At 44.1% G+C, this 26275-nt stretch overlaps 1 protein-coding gene across 1 annotated transcript in view; it reads left to right on the top strand.

The window, feature by feature from the left end:
- Positions 1-12691: 12691 nt before the first annotated feature.
- aff2 (AF4/FMR2 family, member 2) overlaps positions 12692-26275 on the top strand; it is a gene marked incomplete at both ends in the record, with an annotated part of 174232 nt that continues 160648 nt past the window's right edge. The window contains one exon of the mRNA XM_080527086.1: positions 12692-12744. Coding sequence (XP_080383212.1) covers positions 12692-12744 — 53 coding nt within the window. The remainder of the gene's footprint in view (positions 12745-26275) is intronic.

The raw sequence follows: 26275 nt of genomic DNA, 5'->3' as shown, positions 1-26275 counted from the left end.
CAATTTAGCCTGTCATTTCGGTATTTCGGAGACTGACCTAGTTTTGGTCAGCCTGAACAATAACAGCAGCAGCCATGGAGACAGACGTGCGATAGCCTCTCTTTCTCCTCGCTGTTATCCCTGCTCTTTTCCCTGTTGTCACCAAGGGCCTTGTCAATTTACCCCTCACACTCCAGAGCCGTGGCCCGGCCCGGCCCATTCTTCCCCTCTCTTTTCCCTGGCCCCCCATGCCTGCATGGGCTGTCATTAGTACATGCATGGGAAATTAATGACAACACTTAAGAATGTGCCGCCAGTAGTATTCAATTAGCATATAATGACAAACGTGCATTCATTAGGGGTTGAATGTGTTTTTGTTTTTTTCTTTGGCTGAATTTAAAGTGTTATGCGTTGTGTATGCATGGATACAGGTATTTCAGCATTTCAAGGATATGCGATGTTATCATACAATGTAATCATGCATTATTTCTGTTTAATTTATTTTTGATCTTAGTGTTGAAGAGGTTTATTTTCTGTGGTTTTCAGTACAATACAACTGAGAAGCCCTTTTCTTTTCTGCTCCTCTGGCACTGTACCCCTGCTGTCTTTGTGTTTGGTTCTCCCAAACGGGCCCAACTTTTCTTGGCATGTCTGAAATGCACACAGTCAATATAGCGGCTCTCTGAAGGACTCCACACATCCTCAATGTGACATGTGGATTAGCTTTCCTTTATTGAGCTGCCAAGCTTCCCCTGCAAGATGCCCTGTGTGTGTGTGTGTGTGTGTGTGTGTGTGTGTGTGTGTGTGTGTGTGTGTGTGTGTGTGTGCGTGTGTGTGTGTGAGAGAGAGAGAGAGAGACAGCAAGTAATGTGTTTTCTGGTTTGTTTGAATACTAAGGAGACATTTCAATAGCTCAGTGTAACAAAGGTCACTCCGTTTGTATTATCTTTTCTGTTTCACTTTCTGAACAATGTTTTCTTTTCTTTTTTACAAGCATCTTTCCTTCCTGCTCACATTGTGGTGGGTTGTCCTTCCACAATGACTCTTGAGTTCCTTCTGGTGTGAAGGAAGTTCATTTGAGGTCTGACTGAGTCACACTGAGTGTTTGTGTGTGTGTGTGTGTGTGTGTGTGTGTGTTTGCGCCTTTCCCCTGGGAATACAGCATCTCTCTCTCTCCCCATCTCTCTCCATCTCACCCCGCCTGGTCTGGTGTGTGACTCATCTCCCCCACAGCCCCTTGGCAGCTTCTCCTGACACGACCAGAGACTCTCTCTTCTCTGGTGGGAACTGTGTGGATGGGAGTGCCAGTGTGTGGCCGTGTGTGTGTTTGTGTGCGGAGAGGGCTTGATACGATCAACCCCTTAGAAATCATCCATTCCTTACACATTGTAATGGCTTCTGACAGAGCGATTTCAATGTTAACTGCACCACTAACACTGACTCCCCTCAGTGGTTACCTACACTTAAACGTGACAGAGAGAAGTTAGCTACAACGAGTTGACTCCTTTTTATGCTATACAATCAAGTTCCTGATTAAAATCTCAGTCAAGCTCTCAATATACTACAATCTAATTGGCCCTGGTAATCTGAATGAATATGAGGAGATTTAAAAAAAAATCAATTCAGACTCCATTTGGGCATTTCCCAGGCAAAGGGAAATAATATATAGCTACAGTTCACAGACTCGTTTTTCACCCTGCGGAAATAAATCACTAAACAAATACAGACGCGAGGGTTCATTACATCCACTGCATCGTATTAATTAGCGGTAGTCTGCTTATATTACTTACCTTTACACTCCCCATTTGGACTGAGATAATGGAGGATGCAGTCATAGTCATCATTTTCAATGTGCATTAATACTGATGGATGACCCAGGGGGCCTCGTGTTCAAAATGCTAGCTAACCCCTGTTAGCTCTCTTAATTGAAAACTGAAATTAAAATATTGATTTTGGTATTTGCTGGAGACGGATGGGGCCATCTTTTCCGTTCTATGCCCGCCGCATGACATGGCTGAGCCTGGCTTCCTTTATTCCACGTTACACAGCGCAAAGGGCCTTGTGTTTTCCACGGCTAAGCTAGTCCCTTACAGAAGTGAGTGCTTATGAAGTGTTATAGTCACATAAATATTTTAGAAACATCTATTATGAAACTTTATAGTAAAACAATACAGTTGGGATCTTTTTTATTTGAGTGTGTCAGGGGCCTTTTATTAGGTATTTTATTCCTGTGTCGTACCGTTTCATAGTTCTCTGTCTGTGTGAATAAGGTGCTTCGTAAGGAGTTTATCAGTCCACTAAGTGAGTGCTTCAAGTAAAGTGTGACAGTGAGTCGTTGTGCCAGTCAAGTCCCACCCTAACCCAAGTAGTAAGCGATGTGTACACTAACCGTGTTAGATCTTCACTCACCCATTGAGTAAAGCGGGCCCTAACCCGCGCCGTCAAATTCAATTTGCACAGGAGCTATTTTAAAGCTGATGTCAGATGCTTGTCGGCTAATGCATTCTGATTAGTATGAAGTCTTCCCCTCCTAATGAGCCTGTGCCTCTGTAATTCTCTGCCATCTGATATCTTATCTCTTTGAAGGGGAAACAATGACACCGTGAACAAACTTGCATCTCTTTAGCTACACATCAACGGGGCTTAAAATGACTCATTTACATTCCCCCACACATCTGAAAGCCTTTGGCGGGCTCCAGTGTTTATAAAGTGTCAATCATGTTCAATACCGAGAAAAAGAGAACACTTTTGTCTAGGTCTGTTTATAGTAATCACAGAGTTGGTTAATGGCTTCAGTTTAAGCCTCGGTCATCCCTTGACTGAAATAAACAGTTGCGCATGAAACATTTTAATAAGTTAAAATATATTGCTCTGACAAATGTAACAGTTGGCCATTGAATGTTTGACACGTTTCACTGAAATACTTTGGACCGTAATAAAGTGTGTGATTGATCTGTTCACCCAGCTGTTTTTCACTGAGATTTATAGTTAGGAACAAGAGTAGGAGAGGTTGAGACTGAAAGCAGGGGTCCTACTACAGCATGCAAAGTGTCAAGCAGGTTTCAGTACTGATCATCTGGCCCCATCTGGAGTGTCTTACCATGACCCCGTCTCAGAGATAGAACTGTGTTCCTGTCAACAACAGATGTGTGCTGCTGCAGGTCGTCTCCCAGGCCCGACGACCACAGCACAGAGACACAGCGTTACAGTATGAGTATGTCTTGCATGCTACAGAGTTCTTATTACATTGTCATTATGTACAGTAAGAACATGTAAAAAAAAAAATGTGTAAATGACCCATTGACCCATTCCGAGTGTGTCGTGTAACTACAGTAAATATGGAATGTAACATGAGTAACATTTTAGAAAATAGGCTACTTGTTACACTGTACAATAGGAACCTAACACAAACCCCATCATGTAAAGTGTGCCTTTAGACAGGTACCTACCTACTAACTCTTGTCTGGACACTGGCCAGTGCCACGCAGACAGATAGCTGCCTCTCTCTCTCTCTGGCGGGGGGTGAGTTGTAGGATGTTGTTGAGTGCTCCATAAACACTAGGACCGCCCATTAAGTCCATCTGCTCCCTCAACCATGATGGGCTTGTCCAGAGATATTTACAACCTCAGACCACTCACGGCATGGAACAAGTAGGTGCGTGCCTGTCTGTGTGTGCGTGCCTGCGTGCGTGCGTATGTGTGTGTGTGTGTGTGTGTGTGCGTGTATGTGCCTGCGTGTGCGTGTGTGTGTGCAAGCCCATTATTCTGAGACTTTCAGCTCTCTGACTCAGTTGAAAGACTCTTGGGGGATTTGTTTCTTTCCACATTGAGAAACAAACCTGTCACAGGCAAATAATGTCTTGATGCAGAATTCTGTGAAATGTCAAGCTCTGTCTCCTGCTCCAGAAGTGCAGACATGCGGCAGGGAGGGGATGAGTCATTCTAAATCACGGAGAGAAGAGCGAGAGGGAGAGAGATGCGATGCCTGGCTGCACGTTCTCTCCTCCGGTGCATCAAGCCGGTGACAGCGGCTCTGTGTCCTGCTGCCGCGGGGAGGCCAGGACAGGGCCAGCAGATGATCGGTCCTGACAGGTCTGTGTACCATGGTGGTTGTCTGGAGATAAGGCCTCGGTCACGCCCTGCGCCACAGCCACAGAGAGCCAAGCAGCCCCTTACTCCTGGCCACATGTTTCACTCCTCAGTCCCCCCATCCCATGCACCTGGGAAAGCCCCCTCCTCTCACACAGACAGATCCAGACAAGACAGACCCTTCACTTCCACTTCCAGGTCTGGATGTTGTCACACACTGATGGAGTGCAGCAGGGACCAGGCAAGTGTGACATGAGTGTGGTGTTTAGGCCTACACACCGACAGACACGGATCATGTCCAGCCTCCTGTGAGGCGAAGCTAGTGTTCTCTCTCATGAGGCCTAGTGCAGCCTCACAGACAGTAACAACACGTCTGGAATATCTTAGGTCTGAAATCATATTTTTAATTCTTCGGTCAAAAATGCATCTGAATGGGCACATTCCAATTTATTTAGTAACTACATAGTTTACAGTACAAAAGCATGGGATATTAAAAGTGTAGTAGGGGACTGAATCGGTGGTATTTTCCAATTAGGCTAAAGGAGGATATAGTCTGCATAAAAGCAAAAATAGAATTAGTTTTAGTAAATGCAACAAAAAAAATATACTTCCAAAAAAAGGCTAGACTACTGCTTTAATATCTGTAATAAAATCAGGATAATTCCATCTGTGTTGTTTTTTATTTATCTATAGCCTACACCTCTGCAAAGAAGCAGAAGTAACACTGTTTTTTATAATAAAGAACTGTAGTCTGCTTTTTCTAAATATGCATTCATACAGAGGAAAACAGAAATCCTATGATGAAAGAATGTTATCTATACTCCCACACTACGGTCGACTAGCTTTTCCCCCCACACTGCCAGGGTAGTTAGTCACAGTATCGGCTGCCCCAACCTGCTAAATCCTGTCCTCAGAGGTCTGTTCGCATTAGCAGTCGTGTGTATAACGTATGCGGTTAGGACAGGAGATGTTCCTCCCAGTTGGGAGGGGAGTGTTCCTCTGGGTCCAGCAGGGGGCGCTGCTCCACAACAGCAGGACGGAGCGTGTCAGGTAGCGTCCACCTGGGACAAGCTTGCTGCCGGGAAAACGGAAACGGTGTGTAGCTCCACTCTGCCTGCGGCGACTGACTCTGCTGCTCTCAGGCAGTGTGTGTGCTTGTCTGTGTGTGCGTGTATGTGTGTGTGTGTGTGTGTGTGTGTGTGTGTGTGTGTGTGTGTGTGTGTGTGTGCATGCGTGCATGTGTGTGTGCGTGTGTGCATACGTGCGCGCGCGTGTGTGTGTGTGTGTGTGTGTGCATGTGTGTGTGCGTGCATACGTGCATGTGTGTGTGCGTGCATACGTGCGTGTGTGTGTGTATCTCACTGGCAGGCTGTGGGGTGTGAGGCCCATTCATATGAGCTGGATGACAATGAACAGATCGTGGTGAAAAATACTTTTTTTTCCCTCAGACATCCCTTGCCTCCTTTGTTCTCTGGGATCTCTCCTTTGAAGGATGGGCTGCTTGGGAACACATTGCAAATGTGTATTTCCAGCAGGAGATATTTGCACCAGTATCGTGCATATACTGTAGTAAAACATTGAGTTGTTCTTTTGTCTGTAAGAGTGATCCAATGTCACAAATCGGACCGTTCGGAGTGAACAACAGCCCAGTAGATTTGAGGGATTTTGTGATCTGTGTCGACAAACAAAAGCAGGCTCGGGGAAATGTGTGAGATGAGATCCCTGATACATTTCTGGCATGCAGGCGTTGTGATTGACAGCGTTGATGTTTCGCACCTTCACCTTTGCGGAGAGACAGGAGATTGATGGGTCCTTCAGGTGGGTCATTGGCAGGACGGATGCACTGTCCGGATGACTCATTACAACTGACAGAGGTTTATTTTATCCCCCCATGTTCACTTAAAGGTCACAGTCTCTGACAACTGCCTTTTCGCTCGGGAGGAGATTTCACACAAAGAGCTGGTTGGAGATCTGAGAAGGCGCTGCAGAGTTGACTTTATGTCTTTGAGTTGTACAATAAGACTGCGATGACAGAGGTGGGAAACGGCACTCTTTCGGTTGCTTTTCTATACTGTTGCAAGCAATCAGCGGAGAAGCAGATACAGTATCCTGTGTTTTGTCCTGAAATCCTGTATACAGTCATTAACCTGGGAATACGCTGTTTATTTACCGATGCATCCACAAGGTCTCCATGGTGTTCAGAAGTCAGGGTGGCTGGTGCAGTTGAACCAAGGACGGCTGCTGTGATTGGAATCCAGGAAACCCAGTTTATTTAGACCCCAGTGTGGCGCGTGTTTGAGTCCTATGATGCACTTGTGTATGGAGGATGCCTTGTGTCTGGAGCCCAGGGTGCGGTGTGTACTCAGAGCTCAGGGTGCATGGGAGTCCAGCACCGCCACAGACACAAGACAGACAGTCAGACACACACACATACACACACACACACACACACACAAACACACACACGCACACACACAAATACACACACACACACACACAAACACACACACACACATACACACACACACACACACACACACAGACTGGTCGTCCTCAGATCCGGCCTGGGAGCGTTTAATGAGGCAAGGCTTGGCTGTGCTCACACACGAGCTCCCATGGTGCCCAGTGGTACGTTCCCTCCACAAGCATTAGGGGAGAGAGAATGTTTTGGACCCCATTTTTCCCCTCCTCATTCTATGACTAATCCTGTCATCCTGCAGAAAACACCATTATCATTATCAATTCCCCTGGATCCAGCGGCAGGCTTTCTTTGATTCCATTCTTCAAAGACCTCCGTCTATGTGGTCATTATTTCTGCTGGAGAACTTTCTCTGGCTTCAGACAAAAAGATGATGCCAGAAATATACAAAAGAAAGAAAAAAACATTCCAATATAACGCTAAGATTTCACCACAATGACATTTATTCAGGGTTTCAAGAACTTCAATACAATTGAGGTGTAGTCTTTCTGAGTGCCCATCAGTGGAGGCTGGTGGAGGTAAACATTGGAGGACAGGCTCATTGTAATGCACTGATAATGTTGACATGTTGACAACTGCAAACAGGCAAGACCACATAATAGATCGGTAGGGAAACATCTTTGTTGGCGATGGAATGAATTTATGGGAAGAATTCATAAAAAATAAATACAATGTATTTGGCAACCAGTCAAGCACAGTAGTGCACCACACCTCTTTCCTTAAAACAATGTATTGATATAGCTGACATGTTGATTGCTATGCACACGCATGTCTTCTGTTCAGATCTGCTGTGTATCCACTTTGCTTGTTTTGATATGGAATGGCATGGCTTCAAGGACTGTGCAATTAGTTGAAATGCATTCCCCCGTTTCTTTCCTTTTGTGATTTAATTGAAGCGTTGAGCACACAAATACAGTATTGAAAAAGCCTATCAGTGCCAAAAAGATTTCACTGTTGAAATTAGCCAGAGGCACTTTGGCTTTGTGCACGGCACTATAGACTGCTCTCTCTTTTCACACTCTGAGAACGTTCCGGGTGGCTGCTACTTAAGAGAAGCAGAAAAGGAAGGAAAAAAAGAAAGAAGAATATGTCCACAGTGAATAGCATTGGGCATGACTTATAGAGAATGTAAAACTACACTAGTCAGTGTGAAGCACAGAACATACTGCTGCATACCTATGGTGTGTGTCCTCTGTTTTAAAGGGGAAACAGAGAAGCATCATATTTACACGTTATATATATGAATGTATTGACATATTATATATATGACACATTTATAACAAGTGGCCGCCTCTCTCAAATGCTAACTAGCTAACTGAGACACAGACAGACACAGACGTTGCTCAACCTCTATTTATCCTTTTGAATCCTTTTTACTGTATCTGACCACTCCTTTGAACATAGATGGAATTAGTGTCTTTGATCTGGGCGGATCTTCTTCTTGCATCACATGTACTCGTCAGACTGGTATTGAAGTTGGGGTGGATAGTCCACACAGTAGACCTTTGATAAAGAACATTGTCAATTGACCACGTTTTCCCCCCCTGCACTTCCAGTATTGATATAGTAGAGAGTGAGGAATCAAGAGAACTAAGCTGAATGGACAAAGAATAGGTATGTGAAAAGAGTGCTAAGCCATGCTAATCTTCAATTCTGCATGAAAATACGGTAATTCATAATGAAGACCTTTAATACAGCTAGAGAGGTGGCATTTAGACTGAGTCAAACGAGTTTCACTGTGACACGGTTTCTGTCAGAAATGAGAGAGAGAGAGAGAGAGAGAGAGAGAGAGAGAGAGACGAGAGAGAGAAAGACGAGAGAGATTAAAAAAAAAATACTCCTGCAGATTATTTTGTGGGCCTGACGAAGGTGGCTAATTAGCATCTGTCACTCAGCGGGCAGGGTTGCCGTGGAGAGGTTGATGTAGTGCCCCGCAGCCTGCACTACTGCCAATTATCAATGAACACACTGGAGAGCCATGTTAAAGAGATGCTGCTCATATGGGAGCACAGCACACTCTTTCAAATGACTTCATTCTGGGGACAACAAGGAGGCAATATCAATATATTATTTCACGTTCTACAGTTCAGTATTATAAACTGTTTTCTTGAAAAATCATTTAAATAATGTAGGAATGCTCCCTACAGTAAATGATGAGGATGCATGCAGAGGAATTTGACAAAGACATCATGAGGCTATTGTATTTATATCCCTTTTAGCCTGTGAAAGCCAGTTGAGGAAACCAATGCATAATTCATTAACAATGTCAGTTATACTCAGATGAACCGATTACAATGAGCCCAAAAAAAAGCGAAATCACAAATGCAGTGATCCTAAAATGTTTCAGCCAACCAGTAATCACCCTGGGGAGCTTTGACCAATGTGATTGTCATGCTTACTCAATCTGCCGGACGTAGCCAGGTAGCTAGCGAGCGGGCCTACACCTGAACACCTGACAATGACTTGCAGCACACTCACCTTGATGTACTAGTGGCTGAGCGTGCCAGGGTCAGTAGTACTGATTAAGGTTCTCTCTGCCGGGCCTGAGGCACTGTGTTTGATCCTGCCTCAGTCACTAGTCAGTGTCTGCTCCTGGATCTGTGACTCCCCTCCTCTTCACTCAAGCCTGGAGGACTCTGGACAGACACCATCCTAACTCTTGTTCTTGTTCTTGTTCTTCTTCTACTTCGCCCAGCGTTCAGACTGCACCCAGGAACAAGCCGCTAGCAGAGGGGAAGTCAGAGAGAGAGAGAGAGAAACAGAGAGAGAGAGAGAGATAATTAACTCTGAAATTACAGTGGTATAATTAGGAGGTGATCCCCCTCCGACCGTATCAGCTTAGCCGTGTAATGACTCTTATTCATTTTAGGGAGATGAAAAGGGACACAGAGACAATTGCAGGGCCCCCTCACTCCTTCTGATGAGGTATTTTCCAATCACTCCTCACAGCGTCTGACAAGTGATTTAACCACAGGCCATTTCCACAAACGGCTGCCTAGGTCGACGACGTTCATCTCTCACGGCGAATCATCTACAGGGGTGGACAGGGGGATTGTAAAAATTGTTGATGAGCAATTACATGTTGTTTTTCACTCTGGTATATGAAATGATGATGAATACCCCTCTACCCGACTTAGTTAAAAACATTGTAAACATTTTTTTATGTGTGTGTGTGTGTGTATCGTTTAATTTGATGGGATGTCTGTGTCTTTAGTGGTATTGGACTACACAGGTCGTAATGTATGAAAAAGGAAAGACATTTCCATCTTCCATCCACCATTAAAGTGATGCTATGGGATCATTTGTATAATTTCAGCCTGCAGTTCTAAACGTAGCGCTAATGAGCAGAAACGGTTCCCCGTTGCGTTGCACTAGACACATGAAAGAGAAACACAACAGTATAGGCCTACTGCTGTTTCAAAAGTCAGTGCTGATAAACTAAGGATTCCATGGGCGAATGATTCAATTCATAGATGACATGTGTACTGTACAAACTATACATCCGGACCCAAAACGAGAAGGTTTAAAAATACAGAAATAGTTGCGATTTCGCTTCTCTTTAAGGTTCAGCTACAAGAGAATGGTGTTCTCCCTCACCCCCCCCAATCTGCCAAAATGGCTCTGTGGTTCCCTGCAGTCAGTTTACGGGTCAACAATGCCAGTGCAGTATGGAGGCTTCGGACGCCCGGGAGGCAGGGAGAGAGAGAGCATGACGCAGAGCCATGCTGGCATGTGCCCCAGACCAGACCCAAACAAAGACACAACAGCCATAGACAAGGAGACACTCACAGGCCTTTTCCCACCAGAGGGCTCCTCTATCACCAACACACACACACACACACACACACACACACACACACACACACACACACACACACACACACACACACACACACACCAAAGAGGCAAACGTTGAATGACAAGCTTGGCAGATATAGATTTTATGAGCAAGCTGTTGATCAATCCATCAATCAAATGCATTTGTTTAGAATGTTTTACTAAGACAATTATTTCAAAGTGCTTTACAACAGGAACAATATAAACAAATGACAAATTACATCTAAACAATATAAACTAACCCCTGACCGTAGACCCCCCCCCCCCCCCCCCCAAACAAACAACAGAGATATAGCGGTAGAAAGAAAGGTGTGTAAAATGTCATTTACAGAAGAATTATTACAATCACTGTATTTTAGGGGAAACGCTTTCCAGGAATTAAAAAAAGAAATCACATGTAAACAGCTGTGTTTGTTTATTTTCCACTACATCCCTGAAACGCTGCCTCCACGATGTTTAGCAGATCTCTTGCATACCACAACTTGCATTTACTCATTCCATTTACCTTCCCTTTCTGCAATAACACAGCTGTGGGTATGAATAAGCATTTAGTCATGATGAAGGAGACGTCGGCTCTGAAAGGCAACATCCCCCCTCATGTGAGCCACAGTCAACCCACACCTGAGCACGTTGGCGTAAGAACCAAGACTATTATCTGTTCTACCTATCCGGTTGACCACCCCTTACAAAATAGCCAATAAAGCAAACACCACTTGTTTCATTCTCACTCTCATATGAGTTACAATGACTCCTGGAAAACATGTCGTCCATCAGTAAAGACATCCATTTACTCTCACACCTTCCAGAAAAATCCATTCCAGTCCTAGAGTGTACACAACCTGACCGAGACCTATACACAGTTAGGTCTCATATTATTATTCATACATGAATCAATGATTCTTCTTGGGCAGCAAGACAGCGTTTTCCTTTTGAAATACTGCATCGTTTCCATTTCATATTGTAAATATTGTTTTGTTAAGGACACACACGTCCACACGTTCATCCTAGAATCATGCATTTTTGAATAATTGAACAGAAATCTGCAATTGATTGAACAAGAACAAGGTCTCTTTGGAATTCTGGCAGTAAGATTGATACCAAACCTGATATGCTATAAATCAGAGCAGATTTACACCCGGCTATGTGTGTGTATAGTCTGTGGAGAGGTAATAACACACACCCATGGCACAACACTGTATCAACGTAAATCATGTCACAGTCATGTAGACATGTCTGCCTTCGCTGTGGCGTACACTCCTGCTACATATTACAGGACCCAGTCGCACCGTTCTAGCTGCTGTTAATGTGAACAGACAGTGCCTCAGACACACTGCCGATGTGTCTAATGTCTCCATCATGGCTCCTTCACTATGGTAAATGAATTTACCGAGCTGTTTCCTCCAGTAGGTGAAGCTGCCTGGTGCCCACATGCATGGACTGGAACTGCAAACATGAAATGTTATCATCTGTCCATAGGATGTCTTTATTACTGACTGTGAACATCAATCTCTAATACAAACAATACTTTAGCCCTCTGCTGTTAAAACAGTTCAATGGGTCATCCTACTGTTTATCAATCCATCCATCAATCAATCCATCCATCAATCAATCAATCAATCAATCAAGTTAATAGCTAAATGACAATGGCAATAATAGTAATAATGAATACGGTATATGTATATACATAATACACATAATATGCATATAATCTAATGCGCAATTACCACAGGTAACGGATTGTAATATGCATATTATGCTACACATTTGTAAAGATTAATCCTTAATTAATAAGACAATGAAAACAGACCAGTATTTGTTGTGGAGGAATGTCATCATCAATAGGCTTTAGTTTAGATAAAATAAGATAACCATGTTTTATTGTCAACGTTTGAATTTGAAATCTTCCAAAAAATAAATAAACAGTGCAGCTGAGAGTGACAGCTACAATTAGCGGCGGGGCAAAGATAATTTCTGTTAATTGCAGAAAGATGATATACCGAATACCTCAATTTCGGGTACCCGGGGCTCCGTGCGTCGCGCGGCTCCTGCTCGTCAGGCTCCGCCTTCCGTTCGCTGTGCGCCGTGGAGAGACGGGGAGACGGGGAGACCGGGAGGCAGGCAGGGAAGGCAGTTGCGTTCTCCCGTTTACCGTGTGTGTATGTCAGTTCGGCAGAGCACACACACACACACACACACACACAGTACCGCTAGTTACACATAGCAGACACACACACATCATATCTGTATGTAGACTGACGCAGAGGTTAGCAGGCACCGGTTCCTTCCTGGATCAGACAACGGGGAACCATGGACCTATTCGAGTTTGACTTCTTTAGGGACTGGGAATTGGAGCAACAGTGGTACGTACAAGACAAGTCAAGTGTATCTTTTATTTTTTAAATTATTTCTATCATGTATAACGTCTTTGTCATAAGCTGGCTTCCCAGACCAACCGAGCTGCCACATCGATGTGCCCCGGCTTTAAACCGGTCGGACACTCAGGAATGCTGGCATTTATTTCCCGGCCGGAACGCATTGAAGTGAGAGATGAGTGTGGAGAATTATTTGAGAAATGATGTTTTCCCCCCCCCTGCCTGTTCTTTCTACCCATTGTGAGATTGTACGTTTGTATTTAGTGGTAGAAAGAAAGTGTTCGGTGCGCACTCTCTCACAGACAGACACCTAAGTGCCACCTCATGACTGGGCTGGGGGAAGTTCGGCGATGGTTCTGTTCTCAAATGTCAGCTTGGAGCAAAGAAAGATTGGATAGTTTTGTGGCTTTATGGGTTTGTCCAATTGCATTGTTGACATCCTGAATGTGGGTAGGATTGGCATTTATTCAGCCAATGTAAGGCTGTGGAAATGTCTAACAATGGAATAGGTTGTCAAACAAATGACAATTGTTTGGAAATATTTTGGATAACATTTGGACTCACAAAACATATTGAAAACATATTGCCAAGCTTGATAAAAACGTCTTTATCACAGGACAATTGCCACACACATTGTTACCGCCACAGCTTTTGTTGGAAGGTGATACTTTTATGGATTCAAATTCAATAGCCTATAATATGTTTAAAACAGTTTTACCAAAAAGTAGGCTATAGAGTCTAGACACTCTATTTTTTAACACGTGTGTATGTTATGGTTTTATACTCAGTCATTTTATTGTGTGACTATTACAATCATCATTACTTAACCATGCAGTATGATGACTGTTATGCCCATTTAAATGCATAGCATATTGTAGTAGTTTATATCATTATAATTCCAGTAATTACCTGAAGCCAGGTTTATATTTGAGCGTTGGTAGCGCCATCACATGGTGAGGCAGAAGGGCAGATAGCAGTGAGCATTGTTGAACAGGTCTGATCATACTTATCAATGAGGATACCACCCGTGAGAGCCACCACCTGTACACTTGAGGAACTGTAGGCGACTAGTCTTTTCATCATCCTCTTTTCCTGTTTTCATCAGTCTCCTTGGTAGCCAATGCTACATTTGCTCTTTATTTCTGCCATAGAGAAGCAAAAGCTTTTCAAGAGGAAAGTGTGATGGGGTGTATGCTTGGAGACCAACCTGTTGTAAAACACAAATGTTTTATCCATCGATTCCACTCGTTCTCTTTCTCTCGTTTCGTTGTCTCATGTACATTCTCTTCCATTCGTCCCCCCATGCTTCACTCCTTCACATGATAGGTAACAACCACAGCATCATTTTGAAGCCCTACGTTTACCATTTTTACCATTCTTACTGTATATATTAGCTAAATATGCTACTATAATCAATACCTTATTTTTAAGGCTGGTCCCATTGTTGTCATATTCATTGTAGACCATTGAATTGTTACAGTTCAGGATACTGTATGGCAGTGGCAGTGATGTTGGTTTCCATTGCTGCTTCATTGATTGATAACACTCACTTTTACAACATCGTTTAGCTTTATTTTTTTAATCAATTTGCTGCATTGCAATCATGCAGTGCTGGACAGGAATGGGATTTATACAATTAGCTCCTAGCTTTCCATCAAATGACCTTTTTGTTAAATCCTCTGGGCCTCCTGCAGGATGAATGATTTGAGTTTCCTCACCTTATTACATGTTGTAGCCTGTGTGTAAGCATGTTATAACAGTGCAATGACTGGTGTGATCATTGTGTTCTGAGCTAAATGTTGGCTGTTCATCGCTGTGTAACGTAACTACAGTGACATAATTTGTTAACCAACCAGATTGTCATAATCAATAGCCACTGGAAGAGTCAAAGTCATCTCGGTTCAGCTCATTATTTAATCATTCAGTTTAAATTGTATTGATGGCTGATGTATGTTGGTATGTTAGATATTGTTTTTTTATGATCTACAAATAGAAAATCTGAATTGACCAATTATGTCTTCTTTGTTGTTGTTTACACTAATTCTTAATCTTGGCTTCTGTCATTGGTCAGTCAGCCTATTTGACTCTAACATGCTGTTTTTGTCTCATCATGGGTTTTTTCCCTTTTCCTCAACAAAAGCATAATACCGCTGAGAAATGATGGCTATCTTTTAGGCCAAGGGCAATATCTCAACATGGATATTGATTTTAATTTGATTACTCTCTCTCTCATGCTGGTTTAGGTTAGAGCAAGTGTTGGGTTTAATCAAGTCAGTTCAGTTTCTACTGTGTGAAGGATCCAGTGAGGTGCGAAATGAGCTTCATGGAGAGAGAGAGAGAGAGAGAGAGAGAGAGAGAGAGAGAGAGAGAGAGAGAGAGAGAGAGAGAGAGAGAGAGAGAGAGAGAGCAGATTATTTTGTGGGCCTGACGAGGGTGGCTAGGGTTGTTTGTACAGTGGGAGTGACTGAGAGAGCCACCTCACGGGTAGGAGAGAGAGAGAGAGAGTGGAGAGGAGGTTGGGACCCTGAGGAGGGCTAGGGCCAGTGTTAGTAGCTAGCTACGCTCCCATCAGGAAGTCATATATCATAGCTTTAGCAGGAATACTGTAGTTAGCTAAACCTCATTCAATGACGGTTGCCTTCTCCATAATGGCTTTTCCCAGAGTCAATGAGGAATTAACAGATAGAGATTGAGGAGGAAATGACAGTCATACTGAATTTTGGAGACTTGTACTGAACTCTACATGGTGAGGCATCTGTTGGCATTCTCAGGAAAAATGAGAGCTTATTAAAGTAACACCTACATAATAATGTCTGTTAGAGCCTGTTTTAGGGACACGCACACCTTGGAATGGGTTTAACTCAGGCCTTTTAATTAGGTCTAGCTATTTATTGTCGCTCTCTTTTAATTTCTTGCTACATTATGACTCGACTTATCCCCAGGGATTACCCCCGTAACTCCAGTGTCTCGTGAAATAGTAATTTTGCCTTTCGTCCGTACTCCTCTGCAGGGACTGCTGTCCAAATAATTCATTTTTATTTGGCTTGAAATAAAAGCCTCACAGCATTGCCGGACGGCAAGTGGATAGAGGAGGGAAAAAAAGAAAAAAGAAGATGAGCCTCTTTGAGGCTGTGTGGGTATTGGATATGTAAAGTGATACTGGCAAGGTCTCGCCTTGGTGAACCAGGATTGAGGAAAAATAAAATCTAAAAGTCTACTTCAAGTGATTTTCGCAACAACGGGCCCCGAGAGATGTGTAGTTCTGAACCAACATGTCTGAGGGAATAAGATGTCTAATGCTGACAATATCGATAGAAACAGAAACACGTGTGAATCTTACATGAGAAAGACTAATTAAGACAGATCAACCAACCATCGTAATCACTCACTACACTGACTGGAATGTAATTTAGACTTTTGAGCAAATACAGTATGCATGTGGATGTGAAATGCACAGCGTGCCAACTATTATGTTGGCACATAATGACCACCTTATTCCTGTAATATCAGATAGCAGCAGCCAATAGGGAAGTAGCTGTTGTACCAAACAGAGGGATATCTGTGGACCTTTCCAGAAGGATACGAATAGAGCACAGTCTCAGTTCTGTATTTATAAAGCTTTTTATGAAGCTTTTTTTTGTTGGTCAAAATCTGTTTGCAGATTTTTTTCTCTGTTTTGTAAGCTTGGTGCCTCACAGTCCCTCTCTCTCTCTCTCTCACTTAGTCACAGGGATTGTGTTTTCTCAAGGTCTGCAGCGGCAGACCCACCACATTCCGCCCCGGTGCACACACCACAGCTGGGGGCCGCATATTATAAAGTGCGCCTGAGGAGCCTCTCTCAATGCCAATCTCATTTGTGCCTGGCGTGAAGAGACGGGCAGTGCCAGTCAGCCTGCTGGCATCTCTCCTCTCCGCCCGTCCACCTCCTCTCTGCTCGGTCGCCGTGACACGGGGCGCAGGCTCGCAGCGGTTGGCAAATCCCGGGCACCCGGGAAGCGACTGCCAAGTCCGCTGCCCGAGGACTGGTGCTGCCATCTGCCAAGGCGAGCGGAGTGCTGTGGAATGATAAAGGCAGCGGGGCCTGAGTGATCATGGCGCTGTGGCGATGAGAGGTGAGGCCAGCCCGCCCTCCCCTGCCCTCCGGTCCGGCGCGCAATTAACAAGTTCATCTGGAGCCGTACTTTCTGTCAAACCTTGGGCCACCTCAACCTCACTAATATCCACCCGGCCGGTCGTCCAAGAGCTGGACCGAGAAGCGGGCAGGCAGAGGAGAGAGGGGAGAGGGGAGAAGGCAGAGAGGGGTAGCATCTGAAGCGTGTCTCAACAGAACGGTTTCTCTTTTGTCCTTGGCTGGGGTGTGAATACCCCGCGGTGGCGTGGAAAGTGGATATTTCTGTGATGGCGAGAGGAAAAGGATTGGAGATAACTAGAGCATAGTGGAGGGCTCTACAGCAGCTATCTCCGCCTTGCCTTCCTCGGCTGCACACCCTCTAGCCTTCTACTATTGGATCAGAGCACCTGTCCTGGCCTCTGTCTGGGTACAGTTCACCTACTACAGGATCGTGGGAACCCCCCCCCATCCCCCCCACCCCCCCCACCCCTTTCCTCCGCTCCTCCACTCCTCCAGTCCTCCAGTCCCACCAGTACTGCCTGGAGAAGAGAGGGGACCCCCCCCCCGCCCCCAGACTAAAAGACTACCCCCAGGGAGATAAGAGACTTCCGTGGCACTGCCAGGTTCTAAGCTAGCTCACTCCAGCTAAGCTAAAGCCCCTGATTGACTGGCTCACTGGCAGGGGCCTGGCCTGGCAATCCTACCGCTGCAGTTAATAACTCTGCCGCCGCTAATTACCGCGGACCTAATAAGGACCGAGCTGGTGGTCTAATGGAGGTAAATGAGAATCAAAACGGGAGTGCTGCCCAAGCAGGTTATGACACGGTTTCTTCTTCCGATGCCAACATCATGTGTGGAGGGTGGAGAAGAGGCTGGTGAAGAAGATATAGAAAGGCCACTCCTCTACAAAGTCAACACTATGGACTGCATCTCAATGGTTTGAAAGGGGCTACCTGTTCTCCATTGTGTACTCTCTCTTCATCTTCACAGACCTGATGACACTGGATAGGTCCAAACTAAAAAGAGGATGTTTATTGTGATGTTGCCTGTACCGGCTCAGTTCTGTCAAGTCGGTCGTCAGTTCAGATGAAGGTCAGGTGACAAGGAGAGGAGGCCACTTAAGACTATTGAGATGTAACCTATACGTGCAGTACACCAGAGTGGCGAGGGCGGTTTGAAATAGGTCTACTTAAAGCTATAACAATACTTGCGTGTGCAATCTATCCTTCTTTTTAACCGCTTACAGTGATGTAATATGTAGCTCATGTATGCTATTACTCTTTAACTATGTTCATCTTTGATGAAGACCATGTACTGTGTTACATCAAATGCTCCTTAGGGAAAGCTCTCTTAACGCTGGGAATTGGGTCTTATTGAATTACAGCTGCGAGAACGGTGTGAATGTTTGCATGCTTACATTATTTTCAGCTAGCTGCTCTTTGAGGAAAAACTACTGCTGCTTTTTGTCCTGTTTTTCCTTTTGATGTCTCGGTTCGGTTGACTTTCATATCTAGTTTATTCTTCATTCATTCTATTGTAATTCCATCCTTTAGATCCAAAGCGGGGGCATTATCTGCACTTCTCAATTCAGTAGTAGCCTAAGTGTTACAGAAGTTAAGCAGGTTTATTAGAGCACATCGTTAATGAAAGTAACAACACTGACATTTTCACGTGTCTGCTTAGGCCTACATTGTATTAATGGTAGAATAAAGCCCTTTCTGAGATAACCATTTAGATGCAGTAATTGAATTCAACTAGCTTAAAAAAATATTGAAAATAATTGAAATCCACAAGCAATTAATTGGAGCAGGGGGTCCTCGTCGGCAGACTGCGGCTTCCTACCAATACCTGATTGGTGGGGCTGAGTTTGACTATCCCAGAGTTAATAGCGTACCTTTTCTGCCGCTGAGCAATTTACTCTCCAACTTTAAAGGTCACTGCCTCTATTGAAAGTGGTGTATGACAAATAAGATGATTCACTGGAGCCGGGCAAGAAACGGACAAGGATTTTTTCTTTTTTCTTCTTTTCTTTTTTCATGCTAAATCAGTTTGTTTTAGGATGACCTTTAATGATTGGTCCAGCGTAAGCCAAAGGAAATTGCGAATTCTTTCAAGGGAACATAATATTCATGGCAATTTGGAACAAACCCCACTATTTGTCTCCTATGCCAGGGAACGGGCTTGTTGTGATATTGTTTGCTTTCAGAAAAGCAGATCTAAATGAACTACTGGGCTTGCATTTGACACGGAGGATAAGAGACTGTCTTATCATGTAAGATAATGAACTGCAGAATAGGATACTGGTCTGCTGATTACCAGTATGTCAACTCCATCTGGCCTTTGTTGACAAGTCTTTGTTGACTGGTTGCTTTCATTTCGATGATATGACAAATAATACATGACGACATTGCAAATACTCATACTATTTTTACACTCAAATCATGAATGAGCTGTGCAGATAAAGTATACGATTAGAGCGCCTTCTTCGCATGCACTGAATGTGTTCAACAGTGGATGACACGCTTCCTACTACCCCCCACTCCCCCCCCCCCCACCTCCACCCCTCCATCCCCATCCCCATTTCCACCCTCACCCCCACTCCCAGCCTCCATCCTAGTGCAGAGAGAAGGGAGAGGTAGCTCTAGTCTAGTGGAATATATTTCCAGCAGGGCCGGGGCTCTCTGGCAGCACAAAGGAAGCCTGGTGTCTGGCTGACTGTGAATGAATCACACCTTGTTTGTTTGCAGAGACAGAGAAGGGAGCAGGGAGAGAGCTGCTCAAAGCTTTCCAATGCCAAACGGCTTGGCAGAGGAGCGTACAGTATAGTACCATGGCTCAGCTTCACCCAGGCCTCTCAGATCACATATTATTTACCTTTCTCATGTATTCATCTATGGATGTATAGTGCTCAGGCTCTGTCATAGTTTTTATTCTATGGACACTGCTTTTATGAATTTGAGTTAATTCTGTGCCATTATCAATTATTATCAGTGCTATTATTCAGTATTGGATAGTGTCAGTACTATCCATCTAGTCGGCCATTTATTCAGTGTTATATTCATTTTTATATTATTGTAAAATATTCAGTATTCCCCAGGGGATTGTGCTGTGTCTCCTTTTGCAATAGTGATTATACAATAGCCTACATATTATACTAATACTGTATACACTATAGGCCTAGAACATGCATTGTTTTTATATTATTCCAGTCCTGGAATGCACTGAGTAGTAAAAAAAAGAAAAAAAAAGAAAAGAAAAATGGAGACATGATGGGTTCCTTTCACTATTCAGTGTGGAGATGAGAGAGCTCGTAAAGACGTTGTCATCTCAGAACAGCCCCGTCCGTGCAGGGAAATGTGACAGTCTCAGTGGCTTCCTTAGACTGTCCGATAAAGATCACTCCACCACTACGCACATGTGCCTCACCACAAAAAAGAGATAAGGGGAAGAATTACACCCTAAAATGACTTGAATGGAGAGATATGTCCTCTGTTAAAAGTCCCTCAGTTGTTAAGTGCAGCAAGCCACAAAAGGAAGCAGCGTGGGGAGGAACACTCTAACACTCTTATCTGAGGAGAGTAGCTAACCTAGCGTTTGTGACATTTTGATGGGAGACACTCGTGGTGCTTTGGTGCTCGGCCCTTCAATTGTCACTGCAGTGGATAGCTTGAACAAAATGATAGTAGGCTAGTAGTAGAGTTAGAGAGTAAAAAACCACGGCAGTATGTTTTTACGTTCATGTGTTATTTGTTTTATTTCCCAGATACAATATGCACATCATAAAACAAATAATTATTAATCACATTTGTCAGTAATTATCAGTAATAATTCAGATCTTCATGATATTGTACCATCAGCAATATTTTCTATACTTTGTATTGTATAGGCTTTTTTCATATCAGCGTTACATAAATGATTACTCTATGGCAGGTTAAGTGAATACTTAATCACAAGATATCAAAGTAGACTTGCAATTCTTTAGTAACTGTCATTAGTTCTGTATTTTACCCATTGACAAACCCTGGCTCTAGATATATATTTTTACTGAAGAGTTTCAGCTCTTCTGGGAGTTATTTTCCTAATATTACAGAGGGGAGTAGGGGGGATAAGGGTAAAACCCATGTAAAACCAGACAGTTTGTTTGGTTTAGGAACTCCCCTCCTCACACAGAGAACCCAAACAAAAACACATCCCATACTGTGACGACTTAGGTGTTGGTCTAAGGTTAGTGGCTGGAGGAGAATATTATTATGTATTATATTATACTCATGTGGACTTTTACCATAGCTGTCCTTTGCTAAAGTATTGCCAATTGCCCTTGAATTGAGTCACTGACGACAAATTGTGGTGGAATAGAGCTGTCATTATAGAGCCATTTACCTCAGATGTCAGATCTAGAACACCATGTGCTACTGTACCGTATATGAGATATTCATAGAATAGCCTATTATCTTCTCTCAAACTTAAAACACGCTGTTCTTTTTTTCGTCCGCATAGTTAGCTGCTGTAGCTAGCTGCCACACATTCACACACCCAAGGTACAAGAGTGTCTCAGTCTGGCATTGTATTGTAACACATATTCATGCATAAATAAACAGCAATGAATCACAGCCCTCGCTCTTCATAATGGAAGTGTGTGTGACAGTCTCCATTGTTGCCATTGAACTGAGATATGGAATAAACAGCGGTGGATAAAAAGCAAAAAGCTTCATTGACATGCAGTGCTCACACACACACACACACACACACACACACACACACACACACACACACACACACACATACACACACACACACACACACACACACACACACACACACACACACACACTGAAGGCAGGTGATGTTGCACTTATACGCTACATCGCCTAATCTTCAGAGGTTTCGACTCTGGTTCTTTCTCTTTTTTTTTCTTCTTCTCGCGTCAAGCTTAGTAGATGGATTTGACTCGCTGTGACAGGTGGGCAACCTTGAGAAGTGGGTGTGAAGAATTGTGTGAGGACCTCCCAGACCAGCAGAGTGGCATTATGGTTTGATGAATGCGATCATCAAAAACGTGCAAAGTGCAACTGAGGGCCAAACGAGATCTGAATTCGTACTGTAAAACTCTGACTTTGAGCCGTGAATAATGCAAAAGATGTCAGTGGGAGATTTGTGAGATTTTCTTTTGTTACGCATTGTTGATCTCAAGTTAGGATTTCTTGGACCCTAACTGCTTCTACTGAGGGGCGGTATAGGGGGGTCCGCAAGGTGGATACTGTAGTGAGCCTATTGCAGCGGCCTCCTATTTACTGTGATATACTCATGCGTTGGCCTGCTAAGTCAGCTGTGTCATTGCTGTGCGGTACGTCTCTATGCAAGGCTGGTGTCAAGGTTGACAAATTAACACCTCGCATGAAATATATTTACTTTCTTCTCTCCAGCCTTGCCGTAATTCCTCCTCTCTCTCTCTCTCTCTCTCTCTCTCTCTCTCTCTCTCTCTCTCTCTCTCTCTCTCTCTCTCTCTCTCTCTCTCCCTCCCCACCGGGCTTCTCAGGAATATTTCCACAGCAAAAGAGGCAGACATTAGCGACACATTAGTGCTTCTTTATTATTTTTCTTTCCTTCAAGCCCCTTGTAGAATTCCCTGAAGCTCCTCACATTATCACAATCTACTGGGATTTCCCCCTCCATGCCTTCTCTCCCTGGGTGAAAAAAATCAAACCTTTTAGTCAGAAAAGAGCCACAGGGATTTCGAAGCTGAAACGCCGCCGCGAATGCACAGTCACAGGAAGTGGTGGCGGGGGGGAAGTCAACAAGCAAAAATGATCCAGATTGCCTGGGAGAAGACGTCATCATGGGTTTCACGAGTGATGGCCGCTGGGGCCTGGGCTGCCGCTGATTTATGGCGTGTTTCTGTTTTTCCCAGCATGCTTTCTCGCACAGATCCGATGGCATTGAGTTATTACCCTAAGTGTGAGCAACATACCTATTAGAAATCAATCTGACACTCCCATAGAAGGTCTGCCACTAGACCAAAGGTTTGTGTATCTATTTGTGTGAGTGTGCGTGCGCGTTGTGTGTGTGTGTGTGTGTGTGTGTGTGTGTGTGTGTGTGTGTGTCAGTGTCCGTGCTTGCACGCGTGTATGTATGTGTGTGTGCATGCGCGTGTGTATGTGCGTGTGTGTGTGTGTGTGTGTGTGCGTGTGCATGCATGCGTGCGCGTGTGTGTGTGTGTGTGTGTGTGTGTGTGTGTGTGTGTGCGAGTGTTATGGCCTCCTCTCATTGATATTTCCCTATTGATCTGTGCTCTAATTTCTTCCTTCCTCCCAGGCCGGACACACAGCAGAAGTGTGTTTAAGCAGTTTTATTGTGATGTGACTAAGATGGATGTGACATTGTCCTCTATTGCCCGCCAGAGTGTGTGAGTGTTAATGAAGCCATTAGCACAGTCCGAGCGAGTGGAGAGAATAGCCAAATTACCATTATTCCGCAAGCCATTAAGCCATAATATGCCACCTTCCCCTCGGTACTAGGCTCTCTCTCTACCTTTATCTCTCTAATTTTAACTCTCTCTCTCTCTCTGCATCTATCTCTCCTTACTCTTTCTTCCCTCTATTCCACCCCTGGCATGCTCTCTCTCTCTTCCTCTCTCTCTCTCTTTCTCTCTACCTCTCTCTCTCTCTCTCTCTCTCTCTCTCTCTCTCTCTATCACTGTCGTACTGATCCACTTCTGCTGTCCTTTAAAGCTTCATTAATTCATTTGTTATCAAAAGCAGTTAGGAACGGAACAGACTGGGGGTGTTCATAATAATGTGTCTTATAATTATCATCCACTCTGCCATCATCTCTCTCCCTCGGTCTCTCTGTTTCTCCTAGAGAGACCTTCAACGAAAAAAGCTAAATGGCCACACAATTCATGAATCTTATTACCTCCAAATACCGTTTGTCAAGTGTCTTGAGAGACAGAAGTCCATTTCAGGGACACAAAAGCAAGACAAATAGTCATCAGGAAATCACTGGTAACCTTGAATAAAAGAGAAGTTTCTCCTCTGCTTTTTTTTTTCTCTGCTTTTTTTTTCTTCTGTCTGGGCAGAGCGGGAAGTCTTCTGCTTGCCATTCCTGGTATTGTGAGCCTTCTTTGGCTTGCCAGATTAATACACACCCTGGAAAAGCCCATAGCTCTCTGCCGCTCTTGTTTGCTGACGGACTGTGACTAATTTCAAACGATTTTAATTAAAGAGGAAAAGCTCCTCTTCAGCGGACCTCTCTGGGAGGTGACAGGGGAATGGGAATGGTGTCTGGGGGGGCTTTGTGGGTGATGTAGTTGTGATGCCTGACGTCTGCTTCCCAGAGCAGGCTCGGATGCTCACTATCAAAACGCTGCTGGGTACCAACTGTGGCCTCCCATAATGCTACCAAGACTGGAGGGATACTGGATGAATGCCATGTGGCTGTAATCGTAACCCCCCTCCCCAAAAAAAGAATCTGCACAAAGATTTATTTTTCAAATGTCAATGTATGAACAGGAACATGTTAAGTGTCTCCATAGAACATGTTAAGTCAGTGCTCAGAAAATGTACGCTAACAATTAGCGGTAACACACTTTGTGTTTGTCACCTAGGTTGACCTCAGTTTGAAAAAAGAGAAACAACTTTCATAAAAGCAGATAAAATAGACAAGAGTACGGCGCGGTCAATAAGAGGCAGAGCAGCACTAAAGAATGTCCAGCAGGAGAAATCTTTACAGGAAGTGTCATGGCACAGAGGAAGCAGCGAGTGTGTCAGGTCTCGGGACAATAGCCCCAGCCTTGCGATGCACATTGATTGGGTGGAACCAGGTTTGTGCTCCTAATTAACATTGTTCAGTTTCATTAAGGTCATATTAGAGTTGGCCGGCTTCTGCTGATCCTGCCTAAGAACCCGCCAAACTGGGGAATCAATTCAAACCAGTGGAGACCTTCCAGTCTACCTCCACAAACAAATGCCCAGGCAGGTAGCCGGCAATAACAACCATGTTTGCAGATTACCCGCTCGTGGGCGTCCGTCCTGGTCATGTTTGATGTCATGTGTTTTGAACAATATAACCAAGGAGTTAATAAATGTTTTTTTGACCGTACATTGTTACATTGTATTTTCCTTTCCAACGGTTGAAGCACCTCATCTATCTCTCAAAAATGAATTAAATGGAAGTTAATTCATTGTCATTCTTGCATTTAATTCATTTAGATAGAAAGATAGGGTACTTTATTGATCCCCGAGGGGAAATTCAGGCGTTTCAGCAACTCAGACCACAAACAACAAAAACGAAATAAAGTGACAATTGAATAGTAGACACAAAAAAATAAAAAAATAAATAATAATAATAATAATAATAAAGGCTATAGCACTACTTGGATGCATCAGTTGTATAACACCACAGAAACATGATGTCATAGCACCAGAGACATTTGACATGTCTCTATTCATTAGGTCATCAATTATAGACTCATTGATCTGGAAACACTGGCTTAGTGATTTTATGGCTTCATGAATTTGGCATAACTCATTCTTTTGATGAGATGTTTTAACCTACCATATTGTCAATACACCCCTACAGTTGAATTCTCTTTCTTCCATGATGTTCCTGGCTTAGCCACATCCATTGCTATTGGCAGCGTCTCTATTGTTTGTGGAAGCTGTGATTAGAAGCTTCTAGGTAACTGATGTGATAGGATTGGGGTCTCTGTGTTTTGGGACAGTGTCACGGTTTCCCTGCTCGTCCAGGTTTTCTGGGATGCGAGTGTTTTTCCCAGTTCCCGCTCCGTGGCTGTGCTCCAGGTCTCCTCCTGAATGCTATCTGCTCGCTGCAGGAATGCCTGGGCCGGGGACCGGACCTGCGTCTGCGCAGACGGGGAGGGTGGTAGTGGTGGCGGTGGTGGTGGTGGTGGTGGTGGTGGCAGTGGCAGTGTTGTGAGGGCAGATAGCGGTGGCTCAGTGGCTAAGTCTGCGGCTTCAGATAACACTGTGGCTGGCAGGCGTGGGCGCGGCCGTGGCAGCCTGCGGTCGCACACCGCTGCACCTCCCCCTGCTAGGGGCGAACACAGCCCGACTCTCTCTACTCCACACACACACACACACACACACGCACACACGCACACACACACACACACACACGCACACACACATATACTGTATACAAACATCTCTTTCCACAAACAGCACACTTTTACCTCCTAACACATCTGCTTAACATCCCAATCTTTCCTAATGATGTAACATGCTCCTTTCAATTGTTCATATCTCCCCTTCTACGCTATATCTGCAGATGTGTTTATTGCATATCAGGGTTTTTGATCAGGAGTATCAATTCAGAGACTAGTTTGACCTATGACCAGCTTATGAGATTCATTGTTTTTTGTTTGTTGTCAAAGGATTACTGTACACTTTA

This window comes from Nansenia antarctica (genome assembly GCF_963989245.1).
Source record: "Nansenia antarctica genome assembly, chromosome: 3".
Classification (NCBI taxonomy): domain Eukaryota; kingdom Metazoa; phylum Chordata; class Actinopteri; order Argentiniformes; family Microstomatidae; genus Nansenia; species Nansenia antarctica.
Note: the sequence above shows the minus strand (reverse complement) of the source record. Positions and strands in the feature narration are given on the sequence as shown.